The 19693-nt window shown below is 37.2% G+C and overlaps 1 protein-coding gene across 1 annotated transcript in view; it reads right to left on the bottom strand.

The window, feature by feature from the left end:
• Positions 1 to 2814: 2814 nt before the first annotated feature.
• The window catches only part of NDUFS4 (NADH:ubiquinone oxidoreductase subunit S4), a 46888-nt gene continuing 30009 nt past the window's right edge, over positions 2815 to 19693 (bottom strand). Inside the window, exons 3-5 of the mRNA XM_063295668.1 lie at positions 10402 to 10574; positions 6105 to 6178; positions 2815 to 3029 (exon numbers count right to left, since the gene is read on the bottom strand). Coding sequence (XP_063151738.1) covers positions 2926 to 3029; positions 6105 to 6178; positions 10402 to 10574 — 351 coding nt within the window. The 3' untranslated portion in view covers positions 2815 to 2925. The remainder of the gene's footprint in view (positions 3030 to 6104; positions 6179 to 10401; positions 10575 to 19693) is intronic.

Below are 19693 nucleotides of genomic sequence, written 5' to 3' on the forward strand. Positions count from 1 at the left end.
AGTTCATTTTTCTAGCACTCAAATAGGAGAGGGGGAGAAACTGTGCTCCTTAATCCTCCTCTTCAGAGATTCTGCTCTATACATCTCCCAGAGAGGTGAGGCATTTAACAGCTGAGGTCTTCTCGGGTACATAATCCTGGCTGAAAAAATGTCTCTTTAATGCTTTAATGGTGATCATTTTATTCATCTAGATCTGCTATCATTTCTAGGAACTTGTGTCCAAAAGTTTATTGTAGGGTAACATCATTTTTATAATCCATGTTTCTTCACTGGCATTCCCTGCACAGGTCATGGGAAGATGGTAGCTAAATAACATGATTGATGGGGAAAAATATATTGTGGGAATGTTGCTCTTTTAACTTCTGTAGCTGTTGCACTATTGACGCTGCTATTTATCAAGGATAAAATTGTGCTTCCACATAATTTATACTTCGTGCATTAGGTCTTCTTTAGCATCCAGGCTTCAGCCACGCAGGGAAGAGAATGAGATATGTTTCTTAGTAATAACTACACCTCATACTTTTCTTCTAGCTGATTTCCAGCATTTTTTAAAACCTTGCAGATTGCAATAAGCGCATTGTTAACTTTAATCTACCTGAATAAGTATACAGTATGCTTAATTCCCCCGCCCCTTTTTTTTCTTTAACTTTAGCCTTCATTGAAAACCTAACAAGCCTTACATCCCCAGGTAGAACAGTATTCAGGTATAAGCCGCCCAGAGTCCCTCTTTTGGGGGAGATGGGCGGTAATAAAATTTGAAGAATAAATAATTAAGTTCTGAAGATGATTAAATATGATTTATTTCAATTAGGAAAGGATGTCCAAATCTACCAATTTAGTTTATGTTAATAAACAATGAGATAATATACTTCTTTAGATTGAATGTAGACATTTCTCTGTAAGACACGGCAGACTTTGGCTTCATTAGATTGGACATGAATTCAGTGACAACAAAAGTCTAAATAATTTTTTGAATGAGTCAAGTAAGTTTTAGAAACATTTGAACCACTCATGGAAATGGAAGAACAGATGGAGCCCTGCACATACTGTATTACAGAACTAGATTCAACAGGAAATCGTTTTGATAATCCCAAGATTTTAATGACACCTTTATGAGAATCAAGGCCCAATAGTATCTTTGCTCATCCTTTGTCTCCTTCTTTGCTACTCCAATTTAGTTTAGAGGAAGTGCTTTATTTTGTAGGTCAAAGTAACTAGGTTGCATAATCATCTCTGGCTGATACTAAATTTTGGTGTGTTGACATGCAACCAAAATCTCATTTCTAATAGTGCCAGACAATTCCACAAATAATTAACTCACACCAAACAATTCCTGTAAAGAAATTAAGGGGAAGAACCTGATATTGGTGTAAATTTGGATTTCCTCCCTCCCCGCAATACTCTGGAGATTTTCTGTTTGCAATTTCACTTACAGAACAGAGTTGTTTAAAATTGCCCATTAATACTACACAATGTAGTCACAATGCCATAAAGCTGCAAACACATGCTCAGATGTCATGATTTAAATAGCTTTCAAAACTCAGAATCTTAAAAAAAAACAGGAGGAAATCTAATTTTTTCTCTATAGCACACAATGAGTGTTATGGGAATTTTTTTCCTCTTGCAAATCAATAGTGTGATTTAATCTTTAACCCAAAAAATGTAGAAACCATACCTGCAGTGTTATTCTTTCCACCTTGACGTTGATATGGTTCACAAGTCAGCTATCTAGGTCTTTAATATATAATGTTTGTAAATATTCAGCTGAATTCACAATTCCATTGGGCTTGCAAGTAAACTGGACCCATGTTTACCTTTGTATTACAAGTCTTTACAAAGAAATTACAGGTATGATTTGATTTTAGGGATTATTAAAGGCACTGCCTTCCTCTTGGTGTTCAGCATGCTAATACTTTGGCCCAAGTTTTGAGCAGCAGCAGCAGAAGCAGACATAATTTTCTCAAAATTCCTTGTTCCAGAAGATTGCAGTGGCACTTACTCCTTGAGAAGCAAAAGCCACTTATTTTACTGTAGCTATCTCAGGGAAGTCACTTGTTGCAATTCTGTAAACATCATGGTCTTGTATTTTGGGTGCCTGCCTTGATGCAACACTGGAATTGGCCACTGCCTCTCTGAGAAGTGCTGGGATAAAGCAGTGATATTGTTGTCTTAGCTGCAGAGAGCTTTCTAAAAAACCTTAGCAATTCTTGACTTGAAAGGATGTCCCAATATTCAGGACAGGATGGTAGGATGTGACCTTTCCACCATCCCCACTTGCAGTAATGGAGGGAACAGTTTTGCCTGGATCCTAGTAAGTTTTCACTGTTATACACGAACAAGCAATGGTAGGATTTCTCTTATGAGGTTTAAGCATGTTCTAAGTGTGCCTTCAAGTTCTCAAAATATAAAATCTTGAATCTTTGTTCAAGCGGAATGGTACTGAGATTCAGAAGAATGTGAACTTAATTTAATCTTCCAGAGGAAGTCTTTATTCAGATAAGATCTTGTTTTAATAAAACAGTGTGCTCTTGTACAACAACGGGAGAAAAACCCACAAACCACCGCAGATTATCTATTAACAGCTTTTCTATGTGAAAGTATGAATATATATTGAACTATAAAATTACTCAAAAGCCAAGGCTTGGTCTTTAATGCTACAGCTCATTTCAAACATTCCTTTTAATGAATTCCACGTACAGCAATTTCCTAGAGGTATGAACACCCCAAATCTCCTCTCTAAATATAGGGAAGTTTGTAACAGGTTCAATTGGAGACATCAAAAACATTTTAAATAGACACGACAAGATGCATGAGTAGTTTAAAGGTCAAATTTATTAGGAGATTAAGAGATGTATTATACATGGACTATAAATACAGCACAGCTGACTTTATTCACAGTCAGATGCAGAGACAACCCATGCCAACCTATTTTGTGGACACCCTTGTTCTTTTGTTCCAAGAAAAGTTTGCACCATAAGACTTGGATTTAGGTTTTGGAATCCTCTGCTCTTGAACATCATAGCTCCAGCCTAGAAAAAAACATGTTGAGAATTCTAAACAACACACATATAGCTGATAATACTGAGCAAGTGCAACACAAACAAAAGTAACTTCAAGCTTTTAAGAGCTAACAAAAAAGAAATAACCAACATATTTGATACACAATATGTAATTATTAGCTTATTCTTTTGCAAAAGGCAGTGAACAATAATCCTTTAAGACAGATATGCCTTAAATGTGACCTACACCTGTTCCCAGGTTTGTCAGATCTCAGGCACTGCGTGTTCCAACTTTCACCGCTCCTGCTGATGGACCAGGACCGACAGTTGACACATGAAGGCCTGTAATCTTATGCATTCACACCTCTCTATCAGATGTCAAGCCAAGTGTCGAAAATATGCCTGGTAGCAGAGTGCCCCAATGCCACAAGGAAGCAAGAAGGACAAAGAGGTGAGCTTTGGAGAATTTATAATGCGATCCTGAATTCAGAATCAGCTGCTTCACATAACAAGAATTTTGCTATTTTTTCCATAGCTTCACATTTAAAACAAATAGAATTGAAAGGTACTAAACTTTTAAAGAGTTGTTTTCCACCTGTAAAACTTGGATTATATTCCTCTGTCAGATTCAGGAAATGGAACTGCATGATGATAATCATACAGAGGCAGACAGGAATGGACAGTCTGTGACAGACAGATGGGATCAAGGAAGGATAAATGTTTGTGATTAATAGACTATTCACATCTCAGTAAAAGTGCAGTGACGACACTCTATGCTTGCTTCTGAGAAAGCCATCTGGGAGTGGGAGAGGATAATATGGGATGAGTATTTTTTTATTTTATTCTCTTATATATTCAAGACATAATCCAGAAAAAATTCACAGCTTCAGACCTGTATTTTTTCAGGAACAGCTAACTCCCTTCTATGACAAACAAACAAAACAATCTTTGAGTTAGAAGGAAGTCTGTCAGAATATGTGAATATGGAGACTGGTTTTCTATGATTATTAATTTTATGCTTAAAATATTTCCTATTAATGCATTACTATTTATAGATATATACATTTCCATGTAATTCACTAGATCAGCCAGCCCCAACTTGGGTCCCTCCTAATCTTTGGATTATATTTCTTAAAATACTGTCCACATTATGTGTTATTAGGGATAACTTAAGGAGAATTTATTCTGAAATAAAAATATATTAAACAAGAAGACAAACCTAGGTTCTACACATTCATTTCCAGGCTCTTAGGGATAATTTCAACTTTTGACTCTAGTTCAGGAATGAAACTGAGTTTAATAACTGTATGTTTGCAGAGTGCTTGGAATGAGCACATAAAGTAGTTTGGCATCATTTGATCTGCCTGGCAATCTCTGCACTCATGAGACCTAATCATGGAATAAGTGAGACTTGTAAACCAAGATAAAGATGCCCTGGCACAAGCAGATGGTAAAACATCTCTCACTCACATCCACTGGAATTAGGCCAACATTCTTAGTTCTCACATTAGCAAGTACTGATTTTCTTGTCAAATGTTTGTAGGAAATGAGATAAAAGTAAAATGTAGAGATTTAACACCAACATTTATGGGATATGAATGCTTGTAAGAACTACTCCCTAAACATTCTCAGTCTATTATGATGCCAGGAGTGACATATTCAGTAAGTTTTAGTTAAGAAAATTGCTAAATCAACACTTTTAGTCCTGCAGAAACGAAGACAGGTGCCCCCAAGATAGACTTTGATCGAATAGCTGATCTTCTCACTAAAAGCAACAATAATAATTAGAAATGCTTATTATGCATGCATCAGATTGCTTGTTAAGAATCTGTTCCTTGGTGCTGGTTTTAACCTATAAAGCCAAAATGTATTGGGACATGGCTATCTGCAGGACCATTTACTTCAGGTGGATCCTACCCTCTAGTGTCCATGTCGTCAGTAGGGATGCTAAGGATTGCTCCCTCCAATGAAGTCCAGGGGAGAGTAGAAACATATTTCTCAGTAGTAGCACTATGGCACATCCTCCTACAGAAATCTGAATGGCACTGCTGCTCCTGTCCTTTAGGAAAGTTGTTAAAATGGAGCTGTTCAAAAGGGCCTTTGGTTAAGATCTGTAATCGGTATACTGTTGTTTTATATGAGAGTAATCTAATTAATGATGTGATGGTTTTAATGTTTCATTATATTTGTATTAGTTTGAAATTATTTGGGGGAATACTGTTTCTGTTTTACTGAGTCTGCTTGGAATGTGCCTCCTCCCCCCAAATCCAGTGTGTTTCAACACAATTTATACTAAGTAACTGTTACAGTAACAAGGAATTAAGCTTCACAGTCTTATCAAAGTTTGAGAAATGTTTCATCCTTTCTGAAGACAATGTACAGCCATGGTAATCAAAATGAAGCATGTAGCAAAAGAGAAGACTCCTTCAAAAACCTTCTAGTCTTTCCTAATGCAATATAATTGTCAATATGAGATTAGAATGAACATAGAAATATCAGTTTCTGATAAATGCCTACCTTGGTAAAATTGTGCAATAATGTGACACCACTGGGGAAGACACAATCTTGCACAGCAAAACCGCCCCCCAAAATCATGAGACACAGCGCCAGAACTTGGTATCAGTATTCCAGGCTAAATGATAAACAGATGAAGAATCTGCCTGGGATGTTTACAAGGTAAGACACCAATCACTCTGGCCAAAGTAGCCAACCAGAGTGAGGATGGTTGAAAAAACAAGAGCAGCAAGGGTCTATGAAGGGACAACTGAACAATTTTACTATTGATGGAGCTCAACCTTTTTTATTATCCATTATAGTAAAGAGTTAATCCAAACTTCAGTTTCAAGCAGTGTAAGAGAATATTAATATTTCAAGTTCTACTTCAGAGTCATATAGCTGCACGGCTGCTGAGTCAATAGCAGTTCCTGTTGTGCTTCACCATCCACACTAGGCACTACTACCCACTCAACAGGACACATCTATCAAGCTAAAATCTCAGCCCCATGTCTGGCCATTTCTTTATGCTAATGGCTCAAACTCCCCCTCTCATTCAATAGCACACACTGGTAGTATCATCAATTACACTCTGGTTGTTGCTGCACGTACCATTTTTTTCAGCAAATGCAATGGCATCTTCTTTTGTGGAGAAAGTTAGTTGCATATTGGACAGAGGATCAGCTCTGTAAATAATAAAAAATCATGGAAATAGGTGAAACATTTAAAGGTTGCATTAAGAATTCAGAAAAATCGATTCAACTATTAAGGCAAATCTGTTTTTTCCTAGTACCAAAATAACACTATCATTGGCTCTAGTCTAAGAAAACCCTCTTCCTGTAAATTATTTTTGTATCTCTGAAAGAAAAGGCACATGAAAAAAAGAGTTTTGGCAGAGATTCTTAAAGGACAGATATAGTAGGAAGATGCCATGTAGGGCTTTAATCAGCATTCTGAACTGAGTTTATTTTTTATTTATCAAATTTCGCCACTGCCCATCTCCCCCAAAAGAGGGAGTTGAGAAGTCAATGGGTAAACCCTCTGCTTCTGAAACGGAGTGATACAGTTCACCAGTAAAAGTCTGACAGCCATATTCTATACTACTTGGAGCTTCACAATACATTGCAGTAATGCTGATTGATAGTTATTAGAACATCAGAGTATCTAGACCAGTGTTTCTCAACCTTGGGAACTTTAAGATGTGTGGACTTCAATAGCTGGCTGGAGAATTCTGGGAATTGAAGTCCACACATCTAAAAGTTCCCAAAGTTGAGAAACACTGAGCAAAGATAGCCAAAGTATTTGGGCCTATAACAACAGCACTGATGCTTCCAAACTGGGAACTTGAGGACAATCCTATCCAGGAGAGAAGGATTACCAACTCCCCAAACAGAAGGACCGTTAGCTCACAGCACTTTCACCTTCTTAGAGTTTGGCTGCTGTTTATTTGCTGTCACCTAGCCCACTGTCAAAACCAGACGCAGTGGTTCAGCAGCTCCGCAGCCTCACCTGACTCAGAAGGCAAGGGAAAAAAATAAAGTGTCATCGCATGGTGATCACACTTAACTACAAATCCCTAGATGACCACACCTAGCAGTTTCAAAGAGTTGCTAAAGAAAAACAACAGATGATCTAGAATAGAGTGGAAGCTTGTGGAGCACAGTATAAGTGCCTCAGGCCTAGCTGGAAATCCCAGAGATTTTCAAAATATAGAGCTGGCTAGAACAACCAAGTAACCTTGCACGCATTCTTTAACTGTTTAAATCATATTCTCTATCCAAGAATTGAGACAAATTTCTAGCAGCCTGCTTCTAATTCTAAAGTTTCACAACATCTAAGGGTGGGTTAGAAATGCATTTTATTACGCCACAAAAAAAAGGAAACAAAAATAAACTAGTTTTTCTGCTTGCATTCTGATTTTTATTTCTAAAGAGGAGGAGGCTGAACCACAAAAGGGACAAGAATTTTTAGCCTTCCATTTTCTGAGTAAGCCAAACATCCAAACCCACAGTCCAGCCTGAAATGTTAAACATGTGCTTGCTTAATTTTTCAGAATATCTCTTTCATGAACAACACCACCACAATCACTAAAATAGAACTTCAAGTACTACCAAGGGAAGCAAGATGAATTCTCAGAATTGATGAGAATAAATCTGTTACAGTGGCACTGAAATTATGTAAATCGTGTCTCAAGGTCATAAAAAGGAAACAAAACACACTCTCTAAGAAGGCGGTGTGCAGTTGCTTCATTGCAAAAGGCCCTTTCGATCTGCAACTAAATCGTCATAAAATCTGCAGCACCTTCTTCAGAGTGAGGGCAAACTAGCTTTCTGACTTCAGAAAGCAAGCAGATGAAGACAGATTGTAAACAGAATGACTTCTTTCATTGAGCCTTTGACATAAAATTTAACAAGTTGCCACAGCACTATGGAGATACTGCCACATGTTATTGTATGACAAAAATGCATCTACTCTCATATTGGAGGCCAGCGAGTTTTAAGCAAGGTGCAGAAGAAAACTGAAGGCATTTTCTAGACTTTGCTGCATTTGGGGGGCAACAATAATCTTAAAGATGCTACTACCCATATTTAGGGCAGCAGAATGAACATTAAGGTTCTCTTGGACTGAAGACAGCCCATGTTTGCTATATATATGTAGTAAGTAGTCAGCTTCTCCGGGCTCTCCTGCTGTTTGTGTGATCTATTATTTCTGTGTTCTCCCAAAGGCCATGGAGAGCCTGGGTGGCTGTTAAATATTTGTGATCCTGGTTCTTTCTAGTAGTTATGTGTTAATTCTTTGATGCAGCTGGGACCCTGTTTGTTCTATCTAGTGCTTGTTGCAACCCTGGCAGTTGATTTTGCATACAACGTTAGTTTTGTCTTGGTGAGGCATGCAGTTCTTTGGTTTATACAGAGTTCTTTGTGGTGTTTTTGTAGGTTTATAGGCCACTGTGAGGCCAAGTGGCTGGAGCAATTGTACTGAGGAAGCCGTGCTGGAACACCAAGCAAAACACCCACAGAAAAACTTAACAATACCTTGGTGCTGATCTCCCAAAGCCTGGAGTACCTGACTACTAAGTATGTAGAGAATGAACGGTAGTTCTGCTACTTTAACCCTTTATATATTATTGTAATGACTACAATAGTAATTAATTATAAATGAAATCTTAGTTGATTAAATTACAGAAATTTTCTCTCACGCTAAAATTTCATTTCTGAATGAACTCGCTGTCTTTAATAGGTAGCATTTATCTAATGCCTCATGCTCACTCTCTCTCAGCCCAACTCACCTCACAGGGTTGTTGTTGTGGGGAAAATAGGAGGAGGAAGGAGTATGGGTATGTTCCCTGCCTTAAAAATAATAAAGGCAGAATAAAAAATCTAAAAAAAAACTTCAAATAAAGATAGCAATTATTTCAACCAGTTCAACCAGAAGTGGACCAGATTATTATTCTCGTTTTACAGACAAATAATAAGGGCTGTGAAAAATAGACTCAGCCACTCCATCAGAGCATACACAGGTACACTTTTCATAGGAAATACTGGTGTATCAGTTATTGCCCTAACAGGTAACTAGCCAATTTGGACCAAAGTAAAAGTCTTCTATCTGAAATGTGTAAAATATTTTTAGAAGTATCTGGTGACCAAATGACCAAAGAGAGGTAATTACTGAACAGCAGCAATAACAATAATAACAACTATTATAATTTATTATATTTATATGCTGCCTGACTCCCAGTGACTCTGGGCAGTTATAATGCAAATGGGAAACTCTGGTTTTATCTATGTCCAAAATCCCCTGCTACTGCACTAAGCCAAATCAAGATAGATTTGTCTTAAGGAAGACTCAAGGTAAGGTAAACCAAGGATGTTCCCACAAGCATCGAACCTAAAACTTTAGCCTTGAATAGTTTAATGGCTGCTGGTACATAGTTGCTGCCATAGTGACTTCAATATCTAATAATTGGAAAGGATGCTTTCTCAAATGGTATGGAATCAAAGGTTGCCTTTGGGCCTATGAAAGTAACATAAAGGGAGCTGTTGGAAGACTATAACATTTCTCAGCTAGGTGGTATAATATTGTAAACTGGTCCACAATTGAAAGACCAGGTCTAAACACTGCCTGTCTGAAGATGTTCTCAGAAAGCATCCAATCCAAGAGTTTATAGTATAAAAGTCTGGCAAACAATAATAACTGTTGTTGTCAATTAAACTTGCATGCCACTCAACTCCCAATGACTCATGGCAGCTCACAACAAAGAAATACAATAAAATCAATAAAAGATAAAAGATATCATTTACTAATTACAGATAAAACACTGATAGCATGGTAATTTGCAGGATCTGACTTGTTCCCTTTGTATATGGCTCCAGTACCCTTTGTACTCTAAAAAAGAGTTACAAGACTTTTAAAGTAGAAGAAACAAGATTATGCACCAAAGAACTGGGCTAAGATCCATCAGGCTGTAGTAAATAAAGATGACTGTTTTGGCCCTCATTTCTCTGTAAGTAAAATTTAACCTAGCTAATAACAATTTGATCTCATCTGATTCTTGGAATGGATACTTTCATAGTCTATTTAATGCAACTCCAGGTGGTCATGTGTATGTTCTACCACCAGATGACCCCCTTCCCTGAGTGGGAGAATGGCCTCCAATCTCACACTCAGAAGTTTAAAAAAATTCCAAACTGAAAAATAGCAAAAACCCTGGCAAAAAAATAACTGTATTAGAACTTCTGAAATCTAACCATGCTTGTTGAGCGTTTGCACTAGTTGCCTTTTAACTGCCATAAATAATTCCTTATAGATTTCCAAAGAATGGCTTAATTCCATCATTCTCCCTAAAATAGTCAGAGAATGAAGTTCATCAAAGAATAAACTGTAAAAATGCTAGCTATTTTATACTTACGTAGATGCCCAACCCATCAGTGGGTTTTCCCAGCGCTCCCTCGTATCAAATTCCATTTTCCAGTTTTTGGTGTTATTAACACCAGCTTGCATGGCATTACGGGCTGGAACAAAAATATAAACTTTTCTTGTTTTAACATGCTCCTCTGGAACACCAGTTAGAGAGGTAATGTCCTATAAAAACAAGAAAGAAGAGATAAACAAGTGCATTTTTTGAAATGCCAGAGACCTACGCTTTGGGGACAGTTCATTTTCACTGACAGGAATGGAATCCCCTTTCTTGGGGGAGATGGGCCATAATAGAAGTTTGAAAAATAAATGAATGAATGAATGAATGAATGCAGTTTCCAAATCTATTCACAATTCATGTATAGGATAACAAATATTCAAAACTCTTTTATACAGCCTGCATAATCTTTCTGGAATTAAAATTTTTCACTGAACAGAAGATCAACATTTAAACCTCAGGGATGCAGAGATACTTTTGCAATGGGCTACTGTAAACATTTCTTCTGCATTGTTCAGGGCTAAACAATGTGGTTGTACAGTGCATCCCCAAAGTCTTAGTGCAATTTTACACCCTACATTTATCCCAATGCTATTACTAAACAGTTTTGCAATGTTGTTACAGGTAATCCTCATTTAGCGACTGCCTTGCAGTGACTGTTCACAGTTACGATGGTGACCGCTCCAAGTTGTACACCTCATGACCAAACTCAACTTATGTTTTGAATCTACAGCTTTTGCTACCGCCTAGCCTAGTGAAGAATTCTGGAAAACAAAAAAGCTTACACATTTTTGTGCATTTTGCTGAACCTAACGAAAGTATTGACTAACTTGTGGAGGTTAGTTTTAGTTCTTGTAGGCCCACACAACTATTTCTGGTTTTAACCTGTAATGATACATACAGCATGAATGGAACTGAAGTGATATGATTTCAGCTCAATAAGCCAGATATTTTGCATAGGTCTGAAGCAAGCATTTCGTTATATAAAAGCTATTCTCTATCATTTGAATCTAATCTTCTAACATCTTGTTGACAAAAGCTCAGATTATCAAATGCTTCCTCCCAAAACCACCACATTAACCTAGCAGAGTAATTCAAAACTACCACCTACTTTAGAATTTTGCCTGCACAATGCCAATGGGAATGGCTTGGACTTCTTTCTTCTGCCTGTCTCCAAAACAAAGGCTGATCTGATGCAAGTCCAACTCTTGGCAGACAGAGGTAATCCAAACCAGTGATGACATGACTTAAATTTGAGGAGGCAAACAAATTTAAATAGCACCCTGGGATTTTAAAAAATAAGCCCCCAGCTACCAACTTCAGAGTATCTGCTGTCACAGAATTTAAAAGCTGCTCTCACCAGACCATTCTTGGAAAAAGGGAGGCATGTCTCCCACTCCCCCCTCCCCTTTTTGTTTCACTTTATAAAATAAACTCAGAGAGATCAGTCACAACTGCCAAGTGTGAAATGTTTGTCTTGCATTTAGAACTAAGGGGGAAAAAACCCACAGGAAATTACAACAATGCGTAAAAGCTGAGCTCAAACTACCTAAAGCAAACTGTCAAAATATTTTAACAATTTAATCATAAATGTTTTCTTTGAATCCAGATAGTGTTTATATTAAATTCCAGACTAGTCAAAATATGAAGACACACCAATTATTAGTCAAAATGTTGCAACATACAAAACTATGTTCTCCTCTGACAGACTGGCATTTGATTGCTTAAAAAGAAATATTGTAAAGGTTGTTTGAGCAACCAATTGTAGTATTTCACACAATATGTTTCACCTGTGGTAAAAATAAGGCGAGGCTTAACTGTTCCAGCTTGTCTGTTTATAAAAATCAACTGACAATTTATTCACATTTACACAGATATATTCTTACAGTTAGCATTTGTGTGCCTCTGTGTAAATATGCAACTGACAAAAGAAATCAATTTCTACTGGCTTCTAAAAGGAATGCCACAAAAATTTACTGACATTCAGGAAAAAAGGCATTATATACATAACCTTCAACCTATTTACTTTTGGATTAAATTATTTTATGCAAAGTGAAGAAAAGCATTAAGAAATCGTAAGGCAAAAAATTAAAGCCATGAGATGAAAAAAAGAAATGTAGCTAAATTTAGTTTACCCAACACCATTCATTTTCCACATCCTTCTATTCTTCCAGAATGTCCATGCACCACTTCATATACTGCTTTTTAAACTTCTCATCCCCTTCTTTTGGAGGATCTCATCAACTCCATCCAATCACCAGTTTCAACTGGGAAGTAATTAAGGCATGAATGACAGTGAGCAGAGCCTCCAGTCCAGGAATGGGTGCAACTGGTGCAGAAGATGAATCTGTGTAAAGGCCCCACTGGCCACTGATGCCACCTGCTCTTCAAGCAGGAGTCATGAATCTAGGAGGCTCCCCAATAGTATACCAACTATGTCTGGGGGAGGGCTATTCTGTCCAGAGTGAAAGACGAAAAATCACCAGATCCAAGGGGCCCTAAAACTCGGAGACACTTGGTCTTGCCATAGTTGAGCTGCAACTGTTCTTCCCCATCCAGACTTTCACATCCCCCAGGCACTGGGAACCCTGTTACTTCTGTGGCCAGGGTTTGAAATATAATGCTGAGAATCAACAGCATATTGATGCTATTTCACCCAATGTGACGGATGACCTCACCCACTGATTTCATGTAGATATTAAGTAGGAGTGGGGAGACAGTGGGCCCTGAGGCACCCCACATAAGAAGTGCCAACACCAACTGGAACCAGCCCTGGAGAAAGGAGAACCACTGCAAAACACAGCCCCCCACTCCCAGCCTTTGAAGCCAGGCCAGAAGGTTTTTATGGTTGATGGTACTAAAAGCCATTGAGAGATCTAAGAGGGCAAGGATAGATGCACCACCACTGTCTCAAGTGTTCCAGAGGAGTGTGATTTTGTCTTGGTACTATAACCCAGTCTGAACCCTGTTTGGAAAGGATGCAGATAATCCGCTTCCTCCAGGGCCACCAGAGGCTGTGCACTTAACACCTTCTCCACAACCCTCCCTAAAAAAAGGAAGGTTGGAAACTAGACAACAATTGTCCAGTACTGTTGGGTCCAAGGGTGGCTTCGTAAGGAGGGGATGAACCACTGCCTGTCATGAGTAAGGTTGTTAGGACACTGCCTCCTTCAAAGCAGATTGAACCCTCCCTCAGAAAAGCATTCACAACTTCTTTGTATTTTTTTTTTCAATTTTACTGTAAACCACCTTCAGCATCTCTTTAAAAGACAAATCATAAAGTTTCTTGCATTTAATTATAAAATTATAAAAGATGCAGTTCAAACTGCATCTACTGTTGTGAGTTGAGGAAAGGAAAGCTAACAGTTCAGGGAGAGGAACTCTGGTGCCAATGAATACTAATGTACCCATAAACAATCCTCTCTTAATGTCTACCAGAGTCCCTAATCCACTTAGTTTTTTTAGTAAAAAAAACTTAATTTTAAACATTAAATAGAAAATTGGCATTGTGTAAAGGTTTTAGCATTTACATTTATTTGCAAAAATGCCTCTGGATTTCACGTAGCTTCAAAGAAGTACATGTCCATCATACTATTCACTTTTAGGATAAGCAATGTTATGCAAAGTGCAAAAAATGAAGTAGTAGGCCAAGGATATTAAAATGCATTATCAGGAGGAAAAAAAAAAGGAAATAGCTAAATCTAGTTTATGCCAATACACGGATACACCGGAAACTATCACTGTTTCTACCATGTCCGTGTATTACTTCATACATGGCCTTTTGTTCTTTAAACTCACCTCTTTTTGGAAGATTCATCAGTTCCATCCAACCACAGCTTTCCTGGTTCTTCCCTTCCTCTCAACCCATTCACTGTTCTTTTAGGTATTTGTTTTTTGATTCAGTCCTCATTTATTCTCTTTATATGACCAAACCACCACAATTTCTTTCTTTGAATTGGTCACTCACTCTTCCTCCCTCCCTCCCTTTCTCTTCTGGTTCTACCACATACACTTCTTAACTACTTCATTCTCAATTCATCCAATTTATGATTCTCCTGACATAACCAGCTCTTTCTCCCATATAACAAAGTGGGCAGAAACATGCTCATATACATAGCCATGTTTACTTCTTTCAACAGATATTAATTATTTCCTTGCAACAGCATATATACTACCCACTACTTTTCTACCAGCATTTGCATGTTTTAACATTTATCCATATATTTCCCCATCTTTAATAAACCTTCCATGAGGATACTCAAATTCATGTACTTTCTGTATAAGTCAGTTACATAAATGTTGCTAGTCTTCACTCCATTACCCTGTCAAAAACAACTATCTTGGTCTTTCATACATTAATTTTCATACTACTCATTGCATCATACAATCTAACATTTACTGCAAATAATTCAGATTCTCAACCAGCAATACCGGATCCTCTGCATACAGGCACATTCACATCTCCAACCAATGCATGTAACATCATCACAAACTTTATGTATTTATCAATAATCAGAGTAAACAACCAAGAGAACACCACATACCAATATAGAACAATCTGGTAAGCATTAAGTTTATTCTCATGCACAATTTACTTCTATCATATAATACTGTTATTGCATTCAGCAACCAATTTTTCCTGCTAATGATACAGATAGTACCATCAGTTTTAGCATATTTTGGCCACAAGCATAATCAATCCTACAAACAGTCAAAGCCCAGTTTTAATGCAAGTAAGATCATGCCATTCCATACAAACTAGAATCTTTAGAAACTACTCTGAAAACCAACATAGTGTTGCCCATATCCTATCAACTATGAGATACATAAAATATGCTTTGCATGCAATAGACATAGGGGTTTTCTTTGAAATAGCATGTGGCTGCAGCCCAGTGCATTTTTCTAAGCTGCCACATGCATCTTAAAAAAAGGAAAAGAAGAAGAAAGTTGTGATGGAGAAGGCAGCTGCAAGATGGGTCTAGGAACAGCCTCTCCCATTTGCCATCTGGTTAATGAGAGTTTTGTGAATGGCCACAGTGACAATCGTTTTGCACATGTATAAGCCTCCTCATGGCAGTTTGTTAAGAGTTCCCATGGTATGACTTCAAGATTCCAAATGTGTTCACCAGCCTTCAAAAGCTACTCCTGCAAAAATCTCCAGATCTTTTATTGACTCCAGAGGTCTATTTTGATAAGTATGCCCCTGAAGTCAAGCCATCAAGGTGAAAATATTACAACTTCATTCTACATCTTTCTGGATTTTCTCCCTGAATCAGAAAGAGAACATTTTCTAAGTAATCCTATCTCATACAGGATATATGAACAATATAATTTAATGAGAATATCTCATTAAATGAAATTGGATGCCTACTTGAAATACACAAGGAATGTCTACCCATGTGGTACTTTTAAGAAAGAGTTCCATGTACATTCTCCCTGTGTTTGCCTCCAATAGAGTGATAAGAAGGAACAAGACCATTTTGGCTAAAAATAGACACAGTGATGGAAGGCAATCATTTCCTATATTCATTTTTTTAAAAAATGAAACCTTGTTTTTTCAGTCATCACCAGAACACACTATTGCCTTCTTCATAGGCTTGTTCCTTCACCCAGCAAACTTACAAAAAGAACACTGAGTACGGAAGTATGGTAAGATATAAGCCTTACAAAAGTTGCTAGCATTAGTAGATTATTTTTCAATCTCAGTTTTTCCGCTGCACTCCACTACATCAATTTGTACAACAGATGCAAACTTTAATCAAATGGGCCACAATTTTAAGAAACTTAGGCCCATAAGTTATGCTATACCAAAGAGCACCCATGAGGAAGCATACATTAGAAGCTGCAATTCAGTAGGAAAAAACAAATGTGAGTCACCATTTCTTCCATGGGAGAAACAGAACATAAATACCTGTTTTGCAAGGCTGCAGGGACTAATCTGCTTAACTACAGTAATGTGTCTCATTCAGGAGCATTTTATGACCAAAAGCCATGCACCTGAACATTAGAATGCTGGAATAATTTTCATCTTTTAACTTTTTAATAAATAGCAATCACGATCTTGTATTTTTTTATCTTTTATACTTAGACTGCAACGCAACTTTTAGCCATCTGGATTTTATTATATTTTATATTTTTATTGCTTATTTATTATTGTATTTATATTGATATTGAATTTTAAATTTTGTTTCTGTAAACCACCCAGAGTCCCTCCTTTGGTGGGGGGAGATGGGCGGTAATAAAATTTGACAAATAAATAAATAAATAAATAAATCACGAATAATCACCTTTTCTTCCATCAGAAAATTCTACTGATCATGAATACTGAGAAGCATGTTGTGTGGACAAAAAATTTGCTGGAGCACTGATATGACTCATAGTAGAAACTCAGGTAGTTCTGAACATAAACCTCCTTCGACTCAAGGAAGAATAGATTTTGATTACACATCTGTTCACTTAGCAGAAACATAGGTCCCATAAATAATATCTTCCTACTCCAAGTTGCATATGAGATGAAATATATTTTATTGTTTGTAATTAGGCATTAAGCATCAAAGGAAGTTATATGATTTAGATGTCTAATGTAAGGTTTCTTTTTGACACTCTCTATCACACATCAGTCCAATGAAGAACATTAAGTACACATTGTTACTATATTAAAATTAAATATACATTTAGAAAAGGACTGGGCTACCTTTGGGAGATTTGCCATGCTTCTAAATGAGTCCTAATGAAGAAAAAAGTCTCCTTCTAATAAAAGAGCATCAAGCCACCAAGATCAGATTTTTGATTGGCTGCAACAAAACCTTTAACAGTGGCATGGGATTTATTCTCTAAAAGCCTTTATTTCTAGGACAAGAAGGAAAACGGTCTGAGTTAATAATTTAAAATAGCTACATGATATTGCTAGCCTCTACTTTTGATTCATTATAGCTAAAGTTTCCTTTTGGGAATAAAGCACTTATTTATTTAATCCCACCCCACCCCCTTGCCAAAAAAAAAGCTGCTTTGGCATGCAAGGAATTACAGCATACTGAGCTGTTGCCAAAGATAAGGAATAAAGGCTTGGCATCGCTCACATAGTTGTCACCTAAAGAACACAGAAGCTCTAAAATTCCTATTCCCTGCAGGTGCCCTCTCAGTCTAGACAAACTGAGTTCTCACATTTTGAAAATGCATTACAACAATCTACTAAAGTGATTTCATCCGCACAGCTTCAGCCACTGGCGGAAGAACCTGTCTTTTTAGTGACATTTCAATGGGTTAAATCTCCTGCTTCAAGATATCATTTAAAACATTTGTAGGATTTGGAAAAAAAGAAAAAAAAACCTAAGTCCAATACTCCACTGTGTCACCGAGTGCTTTGTTCCAAGTTCAGTGAACAAAGATTTCAGTGAAACTACCTGTGAATCAAGTTGCTGCAACAAAGTTGTTGGGAGAAATTTTTAAAAACTATCTTTAGCTTAATGATTTCAAGTTCAGTCTCATTTAACTATTGGCAAGACAGAATGTGTGGGAGTTCTTTGATACTTACTGCTATATGTATATTTAGTGTCAAGATGTTTACTAAAGAAATGGAAAAAGATCAACTGGGAGAATTTTATATATAAAATGAATTAGTATGGCACCTAATTCTTTCCATTTTGAAACATACTCTCAGATTAGTGATCTAAAGGAGAAACTTTAAATATTCCTATTTGTTTTTTTTAAGTGTTAAATATTCTATAATATGACTGTTGTAGATTTAAGAAAACTAGTATATAAGGTTCAAGTCTTTATACATGGTATAAAGGAAGTAGGAAACTATTGAAATTACTGACTCAAAAAAACAACAACCAGTGAAATAATTTCCATCACTAGGGTCTTGCTTTCTTTCTCAAGTCATTTTGGCCAGTTAATTATGGCACAAGTTCACAATGTGAAGTATTAAATAACCTGATGGAAGTAAAGGTTTTAAAGAACAAGGCAGAATAAAATGTTGTTTCTGCCCCAAGTTATTTACAGATATTTGCACATCAGCAGTTTGTATTCCGAGGGGCAGAAATGCATCCAAAATTTCCCATCTGCACAATGGCATATCCCAAAGAGATTGTACAGCATCCCTGAGAGCAAGTAGCTGTTTAACATTTTCCACCTCTCTAAATAAAGGAAGCTGGGAACAAGCGACGGGAAGTTGATGTCAAAATGCAGAAAACCTCCCAGCAAGCTCCCAGCAGCCACCCAAGATTCCAAAACTTGCTGGCTGCCCTCTTTTCAATGCCAGAATTTCACACATTTCAATGACCATTATGACTTCAAAGAATCAAATTTTCATCATTGTCCATCATCTGCCAGTTGATTTGTATAAAGAAGTTCTGCATGCTCTCAAGACAAAAGGCTCCTCACTTCCATGGCTCTGTATCAAGTTTAAAAGTACTGTTTGTGACAGTTGTGTCTGTGGTAAATTGGGATAACACTGAAGAAGTGCAGCTGCTCTGCAGGAGCCTCCTTTCTGGCTGCATTTCAGTTAAATAAAAACTGAATAATTAGCCCCTGCTTTTATTAAACTGAAAAAATGCCACTGGCCTTCATAATTACTTCCGGTTCCCTAGCCTACTTAAGGTCCATAATTTATCCTTGGATATAAAAAAAGAGGGATTAAAGAGATGCTATTACTGCTTTAGAAAGATTTGCTACCAGCCCCCATATTTTTTGACAAAAAGGCAGTCCAAATACACAAATACTCAAAAATAGTTCAATTGAAGCCACGAAGGTGATGCAAGTTGGCTTTCCTAGGAAAGTAAATGTTAAACAAGGGCACATATCAAATTGTATCTGTTGCCCTTTAAAAATACTAATGTAAAAATTTGGGTTGCAGTAGTTTAATTGCATCTCCCATTTTAATACAACCTTCTCCTACCTTTGATGGACAACAATCTCCATCATTTCCAGCCAGGATGGTCCTGCTGCACTTAAGTCTAGCTATAGATCTGCTGGCTAAAGGCAAAGGGAAATAAAGTCCTATATAAGTGAAAGATACTAGGTTCAGGCAGACATGTAATTTTTCCTACAAAAGGAAGTAAAGGAAAGCTATATAAAGAGGTCACAGAAGCAACCTAACAAACTTGCTTTCCTTCTACAACACTCTTAAGTTGTGGGCTAATTCTCATAGACAAACAGGTGCAATTTTCCCCATCTGTTCCCTTCCTGGGTTTAAGTCCTCTCTTCAGCAGTTTCACAAATTACTTTCTGAGGGGTTTGTGAATATTTCAGGTGTTCTAATATAAAGATAAAGACTCCTGGTTAT

Source organism: Candoia aspera, chromosome 2 (assembly GCF_035149785.1).
Source record: "Candoia aspera isolate rCanAsp1 chromosome 2, rCanAsp1.hap2, whole genome shotgun sequence".
NCBI lineage: Eukaryota > Metazoa > Chordata > Lepidosauria > Squamata > Boidae > Candoia > Candoia aspera.